We start from the raw sequence: 16,708 nt of genomic DNA, 5'->3' as shown, positions 1-16,708 counted from the left end.
GCTGGATTTGAACTCAGGAAGACAAGTCTTCATGATTCCCAAGTGTTTTTATTTGAAAGTTAAGTGTGGAATGATACTCCTAATCAAGAAAAACTTTTTTTTTTCATTCCTATTATTCACCTATTATTCACATACTCATTAAATTTGAGGTAGAAAGATATAGATTATCTGTGAAAGTTTATTAACTTATTACCTTCTTAAGCTTTAGTGTATCTAAATGTTCAGTATTTATGAAAGTGGTACTGAAGCCTGATTGGACCAAACAGGAATATTCTCTCCCTCTCCCTCTCCCTCTCTCCCTCTCTCTCCCTCTCCCTCTCTCTCCCTCCCTCTCTCCCTCTCCCTCTCTCCCTCTCTCTCTCCCTCTCCCTCTCTCTTCCTCCCTCTCTCCCTCTCCCTCTCTCCCTCTCCCTCCCTCCCTCTCCCTCTCTCCCTCTCCCTCCCTCCCTCCCTCCCTCTCTCCCTCTCCCTCTCCCTCTCTCTCCCTCTCTCTCCCTCCCTCCCTCCCTCCCTCTCTCCCTCTCCCTCTCCCTCTCCCTCCCCCTCCCTCTCTCTCCCTCTTCCTCTCTCTCCCTCCCTCTCTCCCTCTCCCTCTCTCCCTCTCTGTCCCTCTCTCTCTCTCCCTCCTTCTCTCCCTCTCTCCCTCCCTCTCTCTCCCTCCCTCTCTCCCTCCCTCCCTCCCTCTCTCCCTCTCCCCCACACACTCTCTTTTGACCTCAGCTTTCCATAACAAAATCCACATAAAAAGCTAACACATAAAAAATAAATGGAATGAGGTTGCAGGTCTTGCTGGGGGTTTGGTTGCAAGGCATCTACTTGCAAAATATGTATTTCTTCCCTTCCTTCTACATTGGCATGTCTGAAATTTGGTCATTTTCTTACAAATAGTGTATATGCCTGTTTGAAAACATGCCAATAGCTCGACCTAATTTGTAGAAAAATTTATAAAACCACTAAAACTTTTGACTCAGATGATAGAAAATCAGAATATCCTATTCCCCCCAAACAGAAACGAGTTTTCTAATGTTTTTCTGCTTCTCCAGCTCATCCAAATCATGTTCTCAGAGATTAACTTATCTCACAGATACCTTTGTACATTGTGTTTACTATTTCTGTGCCCACCCACACAGTTAACTGTTGGGTTTGGATCACGAATTTACCCTTTTCTAAGTGTATTGACATTTCAGTGCTTTTGTTGGGCAAAAATCAATCAGAATCTGAATTAGAATCTTAGAAGCAGAAGGGATCTCAGAGGCCAGTGAGTCTAACCCATACTTCAGTAGGGTCTACAAGCATGCGGCCCTGACTACTCTGCTCTGGGGCAGTCTAGTCTTCCTTTTGGTAATTTTCCTCATTAGGGAGGGCTTTTTGCAGTTTTGCAATGGACCTTTCTGCAATTCTTCTCCTCTCCTCTCTAATTCCTCCTGATTCTTTGGGAAGGGAGGATATGATAATAATCATGATTAATGATGAGGAAGAGGAGGAGGAGGAGGCATTCATGTAGTGCTTTCATGTCTGCAGAACACTTCTAAAACATTTCATGTTATCCTCCCAAGAATCCTGGGAGATAGGTGCTATTATTGGCCCCGTTTTACAGATGAGGAAACTGAGGCAGATAATGCTTAAGAGACTTGCCCAGGGGTCACACAGCTAGTAGGTGCCTTCTGTTGGATTTGAACTCGTCTTCCTGACTCCTGGTCCAGCGCTGTATTCACTATATAGTTGAACGAATGGACGTCACCACCCAGATATGAAAGTTGGCCTGTTTGCAGACTAGCATGCCTCTAGTGAAAATATAATCAGGGGCAGCTGAGTGGTAGAGTGGATAGAGCACTGGGTCTGGAATCAGGAAAACTAATCTTTGAGTTCAAATCTGGCCTCAAACACTACAGGTGTGACCCTAGGTAAGTCATTTACATGCCTCAGTTTCCTTATCTGTAAAATGAATGGGAGAAGAAAATGGCAAACCACTTCAGTGTCTTTGCCAAGAAAACCCCACATGGGTCACACAGAGTCAGACAGGACTGAAAACGATTGAACAGCAACAAAAATAAACTCTCTCTTCCACATGACAGCTGTCATTCCCTCCTCACCCCCGACAAATCTTCTCTAGGTCAAATCTCCCACTCCCTGTTCTTAATGTCATTAATTCTTCACCTTTGGTCTACGGTTAGACCACAAGGCATCCATGACATGTGAAAAAATGGTGTGTTTATTTTCATTAGCCTTTAACTGAAAACTGAACATTTCCTTAAAAATATTTTAAAACATTCTTCTGTTTTTATATATACCTTGAAGGTGGGTATAGGCTTCCCCAGACTGTCCAAAGGCTCCATGATATATAAAAGTGAAGGAGCTCTGACTTAGATGACCCTGGTACAAAATGCAATCATTTGTCATTCTGCTCACCATCCTCTCCATAGGCTCTTGCTCCCCAAAGTCTTTCCTAAAATGTGGCACCCAGAACTGAATGTAGTACTCCTGCGATGCTCTGACCAGGACAAAGTAGAGTGGGGGTTTTCCTCTTTCTTGTTGCATTTCTATTAATGTAGCCTGAGATCAAATTAGCTTTTTAAAAATAGCATCTGTCACCCTTTGGGCTCATTTTGATATTGCAATCCAGCTAACCCTATACTTCTTTGTAATGTGGACTCTGCCTAACCACATTCCCTCATCCTGCCCTTCTACTTTTGAGTTTTCCAAACCAAGTGTAAGATTTTATATTTAACCCTATTAAATTTCATCTTCTCAAATTAAATCCATCATTCTAGTGTGCCATGACTATTTTGGGTCCCAGTACTATCATTAAAACTGTTAGCCCTTCCTTGGGGACTGGACTATCTGGCTTTTGAGACCCTGTTTAGTTACAAATTGATGATCCTATTATCTTCCAAGTTTTGGATAGCTTTAATTCTTTTCTCTCATTTTTGGCAGGGCTGACAGGGCCAGTAAGCAGATAGGCATGCTCATCTGCAAATAGGCCAACTTTTGTATCTAGGTTGCGACATCCATTCATTCAACAAACATTAATCACCTACTCTGTGCCAGGTGCTGTGCAAGGCACTAAATATTCAAAGACAGAAATAAAAATCCCTTCCATGGGTCAGGGGAAGGAGAAATACAATATGTAAACTGATAAATCAATTCAAAACATATGTATAGGAAGTTGGGGAGGAGACACTAACAATTGGGGCAATCAGGAGAGGCTTTATGTAAGAAATGGCTCTTGAGACTCAGTAGCCTTGAAGGGAAGTAGGGAATCCCAAGAGAGAGAAGTGACAAGAGTGCATTCCAGGCGTGGTGGATAGCTTTTACAAAGATATGGTGGGAGGTGAAATGTCTGGTGTGGACCATAGCAAGTTGGCCAATTTGATTAGCATCTTTAACATGAGGGAGAATAGTATGTAATTAACCTGGAAAGACAGTTGGAGTACAGATGTTGCATCTCAAGAAAGACTGAATCAGACTTTGTAGATGGAGACAAAAGTTAACAAATCTGTAGTATCTTTTTATTTCTACTTTAACTCCAAAAGCTAAGTCATTCATTATTTTGCTGATTTTATTATCCCTTGGTTCCAGGCATTTCCATAAGAAAGTGTTGACTGAGCTTGACTTCCTGGTACAAAAAACAAGATTATACTTTTATTTACTAATTACCATTGTAGTCTGAAGTCAAGGGACAGCCTTTTAACTAAAGAAAAAACAACAACAAAACTTTTTGTTTGAAGTAGAAACTGAAGATAATTCATAAATGTTTTCATTGTTTTTAACTCCAGGAGGCATATGTGTCTGTTCTCCAAGTTAGAATTGGACACTGCAAAGCTCCATGCCATTGTCCAGCCCCTCTCTATCTTTCAGAATATCTGGGTCCAGAAGCAAAAAATGAAAACTGAATTCTGAGTTAAGGAGAATCTTGTATCGATGATGGAGTGATAGACGTCAACTCACCAAGTTTTTATTGGGTAGCTACCACATAGCCAAATTTGTTGGACATAGGAGTCTACAGCTAGGAAACACTGCCTTCAAGAAGTCTTTCCAAATTATTGCCCACCTTATACTCAATTAGAGTATTTTAGGATTTACACCTGAAATGAACTTTGGAGGTAATTTGATTCAGAAGTGTTAAACTTGCAGTCAGCTCCCTAACCAACTGGGTATGCCTGAATCAGATTAAAATGTAATTGTTAAATATTTAACAAAATAAAAATACAATAGAATGTAGATAATGTTATTATGTGGTTTTCTCAATCAATATGAGGTGTCAGGGATCCTCAGCTACAGTGGCCCCCATTTCTAGCTGAGTTTGACATCACTGATCTAGTCCAATCCCATCATCCTACAAATGAGGAAACTAAAGATCACAGAGATGAAGCAATATGTCCTAGGTTTCAGGGTTACTAGGACTGGAACTCATTTCTTCTGTGTCCAAATCCACTGATCAGTTGGAGTGAAAGAAAAAGATGAGAAAGGTTAAACTCCCAATAGTGGTATGTGTGGATGTTTGGCAATTTGGGTGTGACATTCCTAGCATTTTCAATCTGTCATCAAAGAAAAGAATCACCTTTTCCTTCAAGCATTCTTTGGACTTTCTCTGTTTAAAAAAATTTAGTACTGATTTTGATTAAGTATTGGATTGAAAAATCTGGAAGACTGCCTTTGCTGGCCTGTAACACCTGCAGTTTCTGAAAGTGAAACACAGCCTAAGTTGGAGCTTCCTGAGTCATAATTAACTTCTTTTCCAAAGATTGCTGTTGATTCAGAAAAATATTTAGGTGTCTTTTGATTTTTACCATATGGTTAACTCCCCCTCCCCACCTCCAAACAAAACAAAACAAAATCTAACGATCCAAGAGCATATGACCCCAGTGCCCCCATCTGTTCCATCTCTGAAGGTGGGCAGAATCTGACCCCACCCTGGACTTCCACAACATCGTTTTCCTTGGAAGCAGTTCAGAGTTGAAAGATTCAAAACAAGTCAGCAGCAGTAGGGGATGCAACACATCCTTATATGGGGCCCAAACACTGCATACATTCAGTTTGTGATGCTTTCCTTGTGCTGGGGCCCTTGTGAATAACTTGTGTTCACTTTGTCTCTTTGTCTCACTTTGTCTCCAACAGCTGTGTGGGAAGGAGTTTAACCGAATGCATAATCTCATGGGCCATATGCATCTGCACTCAGACAGCAAACCCTTCAAGTGCCTCTACTGCCCCAGCAAGTTCACTTTGAAAGGGAATCTGACCCGCCACATGAAGGTCAAACATGGAGTCATGGAGAGAGGATTTCACTCCCAAGGTGAGCCATTGCTGCTGGTTGGAGGCTTTCTGATTCCCATGACCAAGCTGGAATCCAGAGCACAGAAAGATAACATATGCCTGCTAGTTTTTATTATTTTTTTTTTCCATTGAGGATTTCTTTTAAGATACTTTCTCCACTGGGAGGCAGTAAAAAGGACATTGAACGTGGAGTCACAGAATCTCAATTTCATATTCCCAGATCTGCCATTTACTGGCTATGTAACCTTGAGCAAGTAACCTGCCCTCTCTGAGCTAAATTGATTTCCTCCTTTGTAAAATGAGGAGATTGAACTAGGTGAGCCCTGTGGTCCTTGAGATCTATGACCTTATGACCATGGGTCAAAAGTGGGGTTTTATTTTGGAGAAAGAGCAAAGTGAGGAAGCTTATATGTCAGCATCAGAAAATGGTAGATGAAAATGGAGTCTGAAATGAAAATAAGGAACATGCCTCACAGGACAGAAAGAAGAGGGCTTTAATTGCTTTAAGAGCTAGGGGAAGAAGTGAAGGCCAGTGGTTTTAGGGGCTGAGCTGAAAAGGTAGCCTGCGAAGATTTATCAGTAAAACTTGGGAGTATTCTGCAGTCTCCTTTGAAGGAGGGCCACAATGAGCTTATTAAACCTGCAAAAGAATTGCCCATTGAATCTGATTGTGGAAGTGCCATGGGCTGGTGTTTGTTTAAATGCCAGGACAATTCTAATTACAGCCAAACTATATTTGACTGGGGAAGGGGGAAGAAGGGTGGAAGGGGAAAGGAGGAAAAATGAGGTAGATACTGGCTGGGTTTTATGGGATTTAAAACTGATAGAAACTGGAAATCATTTCATTTAACAATGAAGAAATAAAGCCCAGAAAAGTTTAAAAGACCTTGTAGAAGGTCATATAGAAAGTAAGTAGCAAAGTTGGGATTGGAGCCCAGGGCCTTTGATATAAACATCCTGCACTCAACCACATTTCTGGGTAGATTTTATCTCCATTTGGTGCGCACTATATCGCCACTTCTCTACTTTCCTGATATAAAGTGAGGGAACAAAACACAGATAGAAACACTTTTTTCTTGTCACATCTCCAGCTAGGAATTTAGAGTGCTAGAGAGGAGAGAGGGGGTGGTTTTGAATTAGGGCGCTGCAGGCCATAGGAATAAAAATAAACTCTCCTTTTTAAAATTAGATTCAAATTAGCCTTCATGAAAAATAAAACATTCTATCAAATTCCTTTTATAAGACAAGTATAGCACTAATACCTGAACCAATGAAAAAGGAAAGAAAGAACGCTATAGATCAGTATTATAGATCACTAATGAATATTGATTCAGAAATAATCCTAGCAAACTAGCCTCCTTTACCAACTGAATCAGTAGCAGCTGGACTGCCTTAACTTTAGGGAATCTTGTGGTCACGGGGCTTGGACGTCCTCTTCATGCCTCTGTGTCATTCTCCAGAAACCCCAGTGCACCCAAATAAACAGCAACCAAAACAATAAAAAAGGCCATGCCTACAAAAGGAAAACAATGAACACACACAACCAAGATTCTCTTCTGCCCCCTCCTTTCCCCTTCCAAGGCTAAAATAAAATGTAAAATTTTATTAAAAAAAAAAGTCTTTAAAATTTACTTCTTCTATCCTCTACCACATATACCAGGAAAGAGCTGATTCCCATTTTTGGATGGGTCTCCTTGGCCCATTTTTGTAAACAAACGCACACAAGAGATTTTTCTCCATTTTTGGGCAAGATGGATCTTACCCATTCAAAGAATGAGCTCTTCCCCATGGTTAAGTCTTAACAACAGATTTAATGGAAAGTTCTTGACTTTTTGCCTCATAAATCCCCAGGTTCATGGTTGTGGTTCAGGAATGTTTATTATCATGATTCTATATATTCATAGGACTACAAAGAACCTATCTGTTCTTTGGGTAAGTTTCAGGAACTTTTTTTACTAGAGAAAGGAAAACTTCACCTAGGGCCTTCTTTTCCTGCTGTCTAACCCTCTACGTATTCGTATCACAGGCACACCAAACAATTTTTGTCAAGTCATAGTTGTTAAAACACATTATAGATCAATGGATGTCAAAGCTGACTCCCTCACAGAAAGATAGTCGGGACTGGGAATTTCTGTCATCAATAAATAGGTTTTTAGAAATGTATCTGGCATAAGTCTAAGGGTTCATGGACAAACAATAAGACAAATTCAAGAAGGAAAAACGTGTCATATTTTAATGGTTCTCCAAATTTCAATTTTTAAGATGTAGTAGAGCTTCCAGGAAGGACCTTGGTCCCCTCCATACTAACAGCACTAAATCCATTCCAGCTTTAAATATCTGATCGAACGTAAACCTCTAACCTCACCTGCAGGTCACCCTTCAGCCTGTTATTTGGCTTAGTCTCACATTTAATCTCATCATCCTGAAAGCTAGTGCAATCCAGGCAAATAGATGTTTGGATATTTATTCATTAGTAAAATTTCAATGTGTCTCTCAATCAGCTATGCTCTGAGCCCCCATCTCAGTCCGTCAAGTAATATTTATCTAACAAATTTATTTAGTAGACTTATTTAATAATAAAGTTATTTAATAAATAATTAATAAGCCTTCTTTTTCATAAGTAGTTACTTATATTCCTCTATATAATAAAACTACTAGTTTGCCAGGGTTAAATACATATTAAAGTTACTGAATACAGTGTTCAGTTTATTTACAATCAAATCAGTAACAGCAAAAATATAAGTTGTTGTTTACAGTCGTTTAACTGAGAAAGATCGCGGCCAGCATCACTTCAGACCTGTCCTCTAACTACAGAGCCTCACTTGTAAAACACCGTACCACACGTTTAGTGTTCCTCCAGCGTAACAAATAGCCTTTACATAAATAGCCTTTTCATCCGTTTTACAAGATAATGATTACAGTAGCTTCAGAAAGATCTCTTCTTTCTGTCTTCTCCAGTTTATCTCCAGCCCTGACCAAAAAAAAGCATCTTAAGATTCTCTCGAGCTATCACCCTTAAGCCTGCCCAGATTCACTTCTCATTGTTATAATGTCGCTTCAGTAAGTTAACAATTCTCCCAAGGAAGGCATATTCCACATCCTCTTTCTGTTTCTCTCCTCCAAAGTTTCTCTTCAATCTTTTACCCTAACTTTTTCTTCTCAGTTTCTCAAAAACTACCAGCCTCAGTTGTCAAATCCGAAATATTCCATTTGGCTCTTAAGATGACAGTTAGAGTCTACAATAATATAATATTAATAATATGGTATAGAGGACAATAGAAATATATAATAATAAGCCTCTAGCCTCAGGATAAGAGGCTTTTAAAACAGGTGTTATATTGAATTTTTTAAAAAGACAACAAAAATGGTTTTTTCCCTTCAGTGTTTTCAGAAAGTTTATTTCTAGTCACAGCAGCTATTTTCCAGACTACTATAAGATTTTAAAAAGCCATCAGAAATAGAGACAGCCATAGTAACTGGGAGTGGATTTACTGGCCACCCTCTGAAAATATAATTTAGTAATAAAAATTCACTCAGAGTTTATGTCCCAACATAAAGTGGCATGAAATAGCTTGCCTTGCTCTTACTTGCAGAGAAATAAGGAATGTTAGTTTTGCGCTGGCTTTGTCAATTTATTCTAAAGGGATTTCAGTAAATTTCAGGGCTCTTCTGTAAAAGGTGATGGCACATACCCACTCTTCTTTCCAAAGCAGCCTAAATTAAAACTCTGCTGAACATGCCCCTCATTGTAGCTCTGCCAGGGCAAGGGTGTGTGACCAGGGAGGTCTGATGGGACTTTGACAGAATTGAAACGTAGGCAACATTTCTCCACTTCCCCTTTAACACTCTCTATTCTTAGTGGACATTTTTACACTGTGTTCGGCACTCTACCTAAAACTCCCACTGATAATCCTTCAGGTCTAAACAACATTCTGTATTACCTCTTTCCTAGCAGACTCTACTTGACCCTGTGTCCCATTCTCTCTGCATCATGCTCTTGGCTAAATGGTATCCATGTTATAATGTTTTAGCTAGCCGGTGTCTTACCCCTAATTAAAAAACACAGATCTCTAAGACCTTGAGACCTTGAGGCAGACTGGCAAGGGCAAACATTTGGTCCGGTTACTTTTGTCTGCTTAGGTAACTGAGCCTAGAGTGCTGGCCTTGACATGCTTTACCCATGTAACCTTGGGCTGGTTTCTTAAGGAGAAATCATTTCCTTCACCTATTTAGAGGGTTCAGATGAAATGATCTTTGAATTCCTCTCTAGCTCTCAATCCACAGCCCTGGGAGAGGTTGACTATACTCTGCCTTAGTCCAGCCTTTTTGGCAGAAGGTCAGGGCAGATTATTATTTCTTTTTTACATTTTCAAAAAGCCAAAATAGTTTGGAAGCAAACTTGGCCCCAGTTTCTTTTTAATTTTTTGTTTAATATCTTTTGTCTTTTCATCCTCTTCATCTTCCAATATATCTTCTTCCCTGCCCTACTTTGCTTTTAATAAAGAAGAAAGAAAATTCCAAAGGACTCGTGATGGACGGTGCCATCCACATCCTGAGAAGGAACTTAGAGTCTGAATGCAGATCAGAGCAGACCGTTTGCTTTTTTGTTTTGTTTTTTTCTTTCTCATGGTTCCTTCTATTTATTCTAATTCTTCTATACAATGTGGCTAATGTGAACATATGTTTAATAGGAATATATGTAAAGCCTATATCAGATTGCATGCCTTCTTGGGGAGTAGAGAGGGGAAAGAGGGGGAGAAAATTTAAAACTTATGGAAGTGAATGTTGAAAACTAAAAATAAATCAACTTTAAAAAAAAAAAAAAAAGCTTAGTTCAGCAAAACTACTCAAGAGTCTTAACAATGCATGCAATGTTCCACACCCATAGACCTCCCACCTCTGAAAGAAAGGAAGACACGTTTATCTATCCCTTCTCTGATGCCCAGCTCAGTCATTATAGTTGTGTGTTCGTTCTTCATTGCCAGAGAAGACCATGTCATCAGAGAAATAATGACATGACTTGCAGTGGATAGAGCACCAGTGCAGGAGTTAGGAGGACTTGAGTTCAAATCTCACCTCAGACACTTGACACTCACTCGCTGTGTGACCTTGGGCAAGTCACTTAACCCCAATCGCCTCATCCTGGGTCATCTCCAGTCATCCTGATGAATATCTGGTCACTGGATTCAGGTGGTTCTGGAGGAGAAGTGAGGCTGGCGACCGACATAGCCCTCCCTCACTGAATACAAAGTCAAGTGCAAGTCATGTCATTATTTCTCTGATGGCATGGTCTGCTTTGGCAGCGAAGGATGAACACGCACATGCTTCAATCCTGATCGGCCAGTCTGTTCAATACCATAAATATGACGTGCTCATTCCTACCTGCAGGTCTTCCCTCATCAGTCATTATACTGACTGTGGGAAACAAAGAAGGCCTTACGTTTTCACAGGATTAAAACTCGTCCCAGCTTTAAGTGATCAGAGTTGTAACCTAGCGTGGTCAGATTAAAGGTCAGAAACTTGTGGGCAGCTTGATAAGGTATTTGAGGGACAGCCTATCAGAGAGAACACGGAGTCGTCTACTTGATAGATGGTGTGGCCCGAAGTTCAAACGTGGAACAGTATAAAAAGCTTCCATTGGTCTGAACCTCCTGTAGCCTTACTTGGGAGCTACCCGTTCTTTTAGGGGAATGAATGTAGAATCCATAAAACCTTTCCTGATTTCACAGCAGGTGTTCTCTGTCTCAGGTGAGCACGTTTCCCGCAGTTTGGGGCTTGTTACAAGTGCTCTTCAGAACGCCCTGTTCTCAGCTGCTCTCTCTGCCAGCTGAGTTATATTTACACTTCAGTTCTCTCTTGTTTTCATTAGGTTTTGGAAGAGGAAGGATGGCCCTCTCCCAGACCGTAGGGGTGTTGAGGAGCTTGGAACAAGAAGAACCTTTTGACCTTTCACAGAAACCTCGGGAGAAAGGTACTCCCTTTCACTCGGATGGAGAGAGTGCCAAGGGCAGCTCATGCCCAGAGGAGGAGGAGGAAGACACATGCTATGAACCCGAGCAGTACAGCCCTGGTCGGTACCAGCAGGACAAGCCTCTGTACACGCCCCAGGACCTGTCTAGAAAAACTGAGCAAGCGATGAAGACTCTGCAGGAGGCCTATGGGGAGGAGAAGGAAGGTGCAGGGAAGGAAGCCTTGGAAGAGAAAGCGAGAGATGGCCTCAGGGCCAGAGGAGACCACGAGAGAGACTTGGCCTGCAAGGAGGAGCTCTGCAGCTTCAGGGCTTTCCAGAGTGGCAGGCTGGAGCCTTCTTTTTCAGATTATCTTTACTTTAAGCACAGGAATGAGAGTTTAAAAGAATTACTGGAGAGGAAAATGGAAAAACAAGCAATGCTTTTAGGCATCTAGATGGACAGCTCTGAAATTACCTTTGGAAAATGAGCGCCTGGCAGCTCAGATGCAGCTTTCAGTAGGAGTTATAATTTGCCGGGCATTACCCATCTGGGCAGCTCCTTAAAGATGATTGGACCAGATCAGTAAGAACAGGTGAAGGCCAAGTAAATGCCTTGCAGGTGGTGTCTTGGCCCTTTAATGTCAGTAACACAATGTGGAGTCTTGTCTTCAGTGTCCCTACTATAATGTAATATTCCCATGGATATTTAATTGCAAGTGGACTCTCAGTTGGTTACAGGGATTTTGTTTTTCTCTTTCTAATTAATACTGTCCATATGCATCACACCCAGACCTTTTCTTTCTAGTTGCCATATAGCAAAGGTTCTTCAGGTATTAGCTTACTAACGATGATTGAGGAACAAATAGACATGGTAGACCTCAAGAAAACATTTTTTTTTCCAAATAGACTAAAATATCATTAAGTGCATATATGACAATAGCATTTGATAATTTTTTAAAAAAAAGAAACTTTCCATGCATATCAGAAATAACTCCAATAACTCAAGAATTAGTAATGGGACCTGGATGCTCCCAAAATGTTGCTGGAAGAGTGAGATGAGATCTAGGATAAGACTTTGTGTTGTCTAGTGTCTGACAAGTTGAATTAAGAAAAAACAAAAACCAAGAAACGATGTTCCTAACTATATATAGTGATGTCCTGCCCTAGCTCCATTTTGTTGGGAAAAGATAGGAGCTGATAATAAGCCATATGTTCTAGATCTCCAGCCAGACATGCAGTGTGAGCAGCAGGAAAGAGTACCAGCCGTGGAGTCAAACAATCCTAGGTTCTAGTCCAAGTCTTGGTTACTCAGTACTTGGGTAACCCTTTCCCTCTCTGGGTCTAACTTTTCTCATCTATAAAATTAAGGATGTTGTATTGGATGACCCCTTCTAGCATTCAATCCTGTGATCAAAATATCTTGAGAAATTTGCCAACCACCACACCTAAGCTTTATGCCAACAAAAGCATTGGGGGCGAGGGAATGCCTTTTGCTAAAGGGGCAGTGATTTATTCACTCTTCAGCCATCTCAGGCCTGGAACTGGGAAAGATGTCCTCTCTTGAAATTTAAGCTCTGACTTTGGAGATTTTACAGCAGTGACCAGAAACTTAACGTAAATGAAAAATTGTAGCATTAGTCCCCTGCCTTTGGAACCCTCACCCTTTAGGACAACAAACACTTCACCCCTGACTTCCAAAGAACCAAGTCATCAGCATGACTGATTTGGTTCACTCTCATCAAGAAAGTCACAACTTGTGTCTCTGCTTTAATCATTGATAGAATATGTACATACATAACACGTCTATATATTGATATACATGTAGAGGTGTGTGCATTACATACACATCTTTTGTATAAGAGGATGCTTGTGGTGTCTGTTTTATTTAATTGTTTTGAAAAAATGCAAGATCCACCGTAATAAGGCTGATGATTTCCAACTGGACACAATGCCTACAATTCCACTCGAAGCCTTTAGGCAAATAATGATCATCTCAAAACACCTTCGTTGCAGTTACCTTTGTAAGTTAATGCCAAATACTTGAAAAATGTATTTCTACTTTGCCGATCTCCCAAGAGGTTGGCTCAGGGTTCTGTGATGCTGGGGCATTTTCCACACCCAAACAAGTGCCTTCTGCATTCAGATACTAAGTAGGGGTCAATTACTGCCCAGCATCCATCTGTCTTCCACATCATCATCTTTGGGATTCCTGTTGCTTAACATTTCATTCCACTGACTATTCCCAAACAGAGAGGGGATGATTCTGAAACATAGGAGAGAATGGTAACTTACTGAGATGGCACACTTATGAAAATTCTTCACAAGAAGGAATGATCAATACAGTTTGACCTGAGGTGTGTTTTTCTCATGATGGCAGCATGCTTAAAATTCAGTGAACCAGACTACCTTCAGCTCATCCCCAAGCCAGCCATAGCACACAGCCATAAGATCATCCCTGTAGGCCACACCTTCCTCCTGTAATTCCAGAAGCAAATTTTACAGTCATAGACAATAGAAATCTGGTAGATATACAGACTATAATAAGCCACTTTATAACAAAAGCCCAGCCCCTAAACAGGCAAATTTTCCCATGAGCCAAAAAGCAGAGGCCGACTCGTAACTGGTCTAACTACTCCAGGTAATATTTCATTTCCTCCCCTTTCCTTCCTTAGGGTCACAGTTTGTTGACCAACTCACTGGTATTAGAGGCAGAACAAAAATGCCTTTCCTTGATTTCCAGCCTGCTAGAATGAGAGCTACAGAAATCTGGACCATAAGGGCAGCGGGCAGAAGCTAAAGGGCTTCAGTAGAAAGTCCACAAGCATGTCCCTAGTGTGGTCCCCATGGCCCCAGTTATCAAGTTGGATCTAAAAACCTGATAACAGTGATCAAGCTTAAGTGAACTTCCAACTTCCATGTGAATGCCCCTCCCCTTGGTTTAATTTGAAATGCTTTAAGAGTTTGGAAGTAGAACAACAAACTTAGTGGTTCCTTTTAAAAATATTACCTTGGAAAAATCCTTGCCAGAAGTGTGAGTAATAAAGGCCTAGTAGGTGTTTTCAGCCAACACGGTGATTACTGAAAGTGATTATTGATGGTTAAACTAATATTTATATGAACAGAGAATGGTCTAGAAGTAGTTGTTGAAACTTGGTACTAGAAATCAAGTAAATTGTGGGTTATGTTCATTTTTGCCAATGATTTGGTGTCTGATATAAGAATTTAATGTGAGGACAAAAGGACTAATTGAATTTAAAATAAGAATAAGGTTAGATTTTGGACCACCACAGTATACACATTAAGTCACGTCATGATATAAGTGCTTCAGAGTGTTCTGAAATATAATGCTTTCCCTTAGCATTCAGTATGCCATATGTCTTTGTGTTGGCCATCTCACTCCAATGGGCCACCCAACATCAGAATGAAAATTTGAGAGAGTTCATCAAGAAAACCATTTTTAGGGATCAAAGGAATCTAATCAGAGTTTCCAACTTAGAAAATTTGACATCAACTCCCAGAAATAATTTTAGATAATAAATGCTCTAGAGCTGAGTTGTAAAACATGAAGCTTGGACAACAGGAACCAGATTAAAATGTAGTTGGTAAATATTTAACAAAATAAATAAAAGTACAGTAGAACATAGATAATGTTAATAAGTGGTTTTCTAAATCAACATCCCAGCTTATGTACAGTTTATATACAGTTTAATGTCTCCATTTCTATTTAATAATACATAGGGCTTATTATGTGCCAGGCATTGTGTTGAGCACTTTACAGTTATTTCATTTGATCCTTGCAACAACCCTGGGAAATAGGTGCTATTATTATATTCCCATTTTACAGATGGGGAAACTGAGGCAAATAAAAGTTAAGTGACTTGCCCAGGGTCACACAACTAGTAAGTAAATATTCTGTTGAATATTTCCAACTTAGTTCTTCCTGACCCCTAGACCAGCACTCTACCTACTGCACCCCCTAGTAGCCCCTGCATTGGACGCAACTGCTCTAGAATTTCCAGTTTGCACTTCAAGGAGCATGCCAACATATTAACATTACCAAATGACATTCTGAAAGCAGATCATTAGTATAAGCAAACCTTCCATCCTTGTTACATAGTTGGGATTAAATATGAATCAAATGAATGACACCTGTCATTCATCCCTTTTATCAACTCTACTTCTCCCCTTCCAGTCGTCTCTTCCTCTCCCCTAGTTATGAAACTGAAGGTCAGTATTTCGCCAGCTGCATCCTCCACAGTGACACTGACCTTCAGGTGTAGGAGGTCTAAGTGTGTATGCCTACAGATGGGAGAAAGTGCTACGCACACACTGTCTAAGCAAGTATTTAATAAGATTAACATGATGTTTGGAATGACAGTCTTTGCTATGTGAGAGTGGAACATGACAGAGCTAACATTCATAACATGTTTGGAAAACGCAGCACCAAATATTGATGTACGGAATGCCAGTTTGCTATTTCAAAGAAAGAGGCCAAGTGTATAGTAACCCAAGTGGTGGACACTTAACTTTCTGCTTCACTGCTAAAGCAGTTTTACCTGAAAATAACACACAGCCTGTATTTTGTTAATTTAAGTGAATAAAGACTTGTTAAAAAAAAAAAAAACCAGTTTGGTTTTCTTAAATATGTAAATTTCTACAATGAAAAGATATATATAAGCATCTCTTTCCTACCCTCCGGTTCCATCCACTTCCACTTTTTTTTTTTTTTGGTTTATATTTTGTATTTAATGACCTGTTATTTTCCTGTAGTTCAGGGGTTCTTTTTAAAATTTATTTTTTTAACATTTAAAAATTTTAGTTCCAAATTCTCTCCCTCCCAGAGAAGGCAAACACTATAATACCCATTATACATGTGAAATCATCCAAAACATATTTCCATATTAGTCATATCACAAAAAGCAGGAAAAACAAAGAAAACTCTACTTCAATTTGCACATGAGCTCTATCTCTGGAAGTGGACAGCACTTTTCATAATGAGTCCTTTCGTGTTCGTTCATCCTTTGTTGCCGAAGAAGACCATGCCATCAGAGAAATGATGACATGACTTGCACTTGACTTTGTTCTGAGTGACGGAGGGCTGTGCAGGTCACCAGCCTCACTTTCTCCTTCTGAGCCATATGAATCCAGTGACCAGATATTCATCAGGATGACTGGAGATGACCCAGGATACACTGGGAGACCTTGGCCCCTTTAGGCTAAGGTCTTTGCGGGTACTCACTTAGGGTGAGGCAACGCCCATTCATTGAATTGTCGTGGATCATTGCATTGATCAGAGTAGCCAGGTCTTTCACAGTTGATCATCATTACATCATGTTATTACTGTGCATGGAGATCTCCTGGTTCTTCTCACTTCACTTTGCATTAATTCATATAGGTCTTGATATGTTTTTTCTGAAGCCATTCCCCTCACCATTTCTCATGGTACAATATAATTCTATCACAACCATATATACCACAGTTTGT

The 16,708-nt window shown here is 40.2% G+C and overlaps 1 protein-coding gene across 1 annotated transcript in view; it reads left to right on the top strand.

Moving 5' to 3' along the window:
• ZNF366 (zinc finger protein 366) overlaps positions 1-15,848 on the top strand; it is a 110,808-nt gene extending 94,960 nt beyond the window's left edge. Inside the window, exons 4-5 of the mRNA XM_072606313.1 lie at positions 5,119-5,293; positions 11,144-15,848. Coding sequence (XP_072462414.1) covers positions 5,119-5,293; positions 11,144-11,679 — 711 coding nt within the window. The 3' untranslated portion in view covers positions 11,680-15,848. The remainder of the gene's footprint in view (positions 1-5,118; positions 5,294-11,143) is intronic.
• Positions 15,849-16,708: the final 860 nt, after the last annotated feature.

The sequence above is a fragment of the Notamacropus eugenii genome, chromosome 4 (genome assembly GCF_028372415.1).
Source record: "Notamacropus eugenii isolate mMacEug1 chromosome 4, mMacEug1.pri_v2, whole genome shotgun sequence".
In the NCBI taxonomy this organism is placed as follows: domain Eukaryota; kingdom Metazoa; phylum Chordata; class Mammalia; order Diprotodontia; family Macropodidae; genus Notamacropus; species Notamacropus eugenii.
This window is presented reverse-complemented; position numbering and strand designations above follow the sequence as displayed.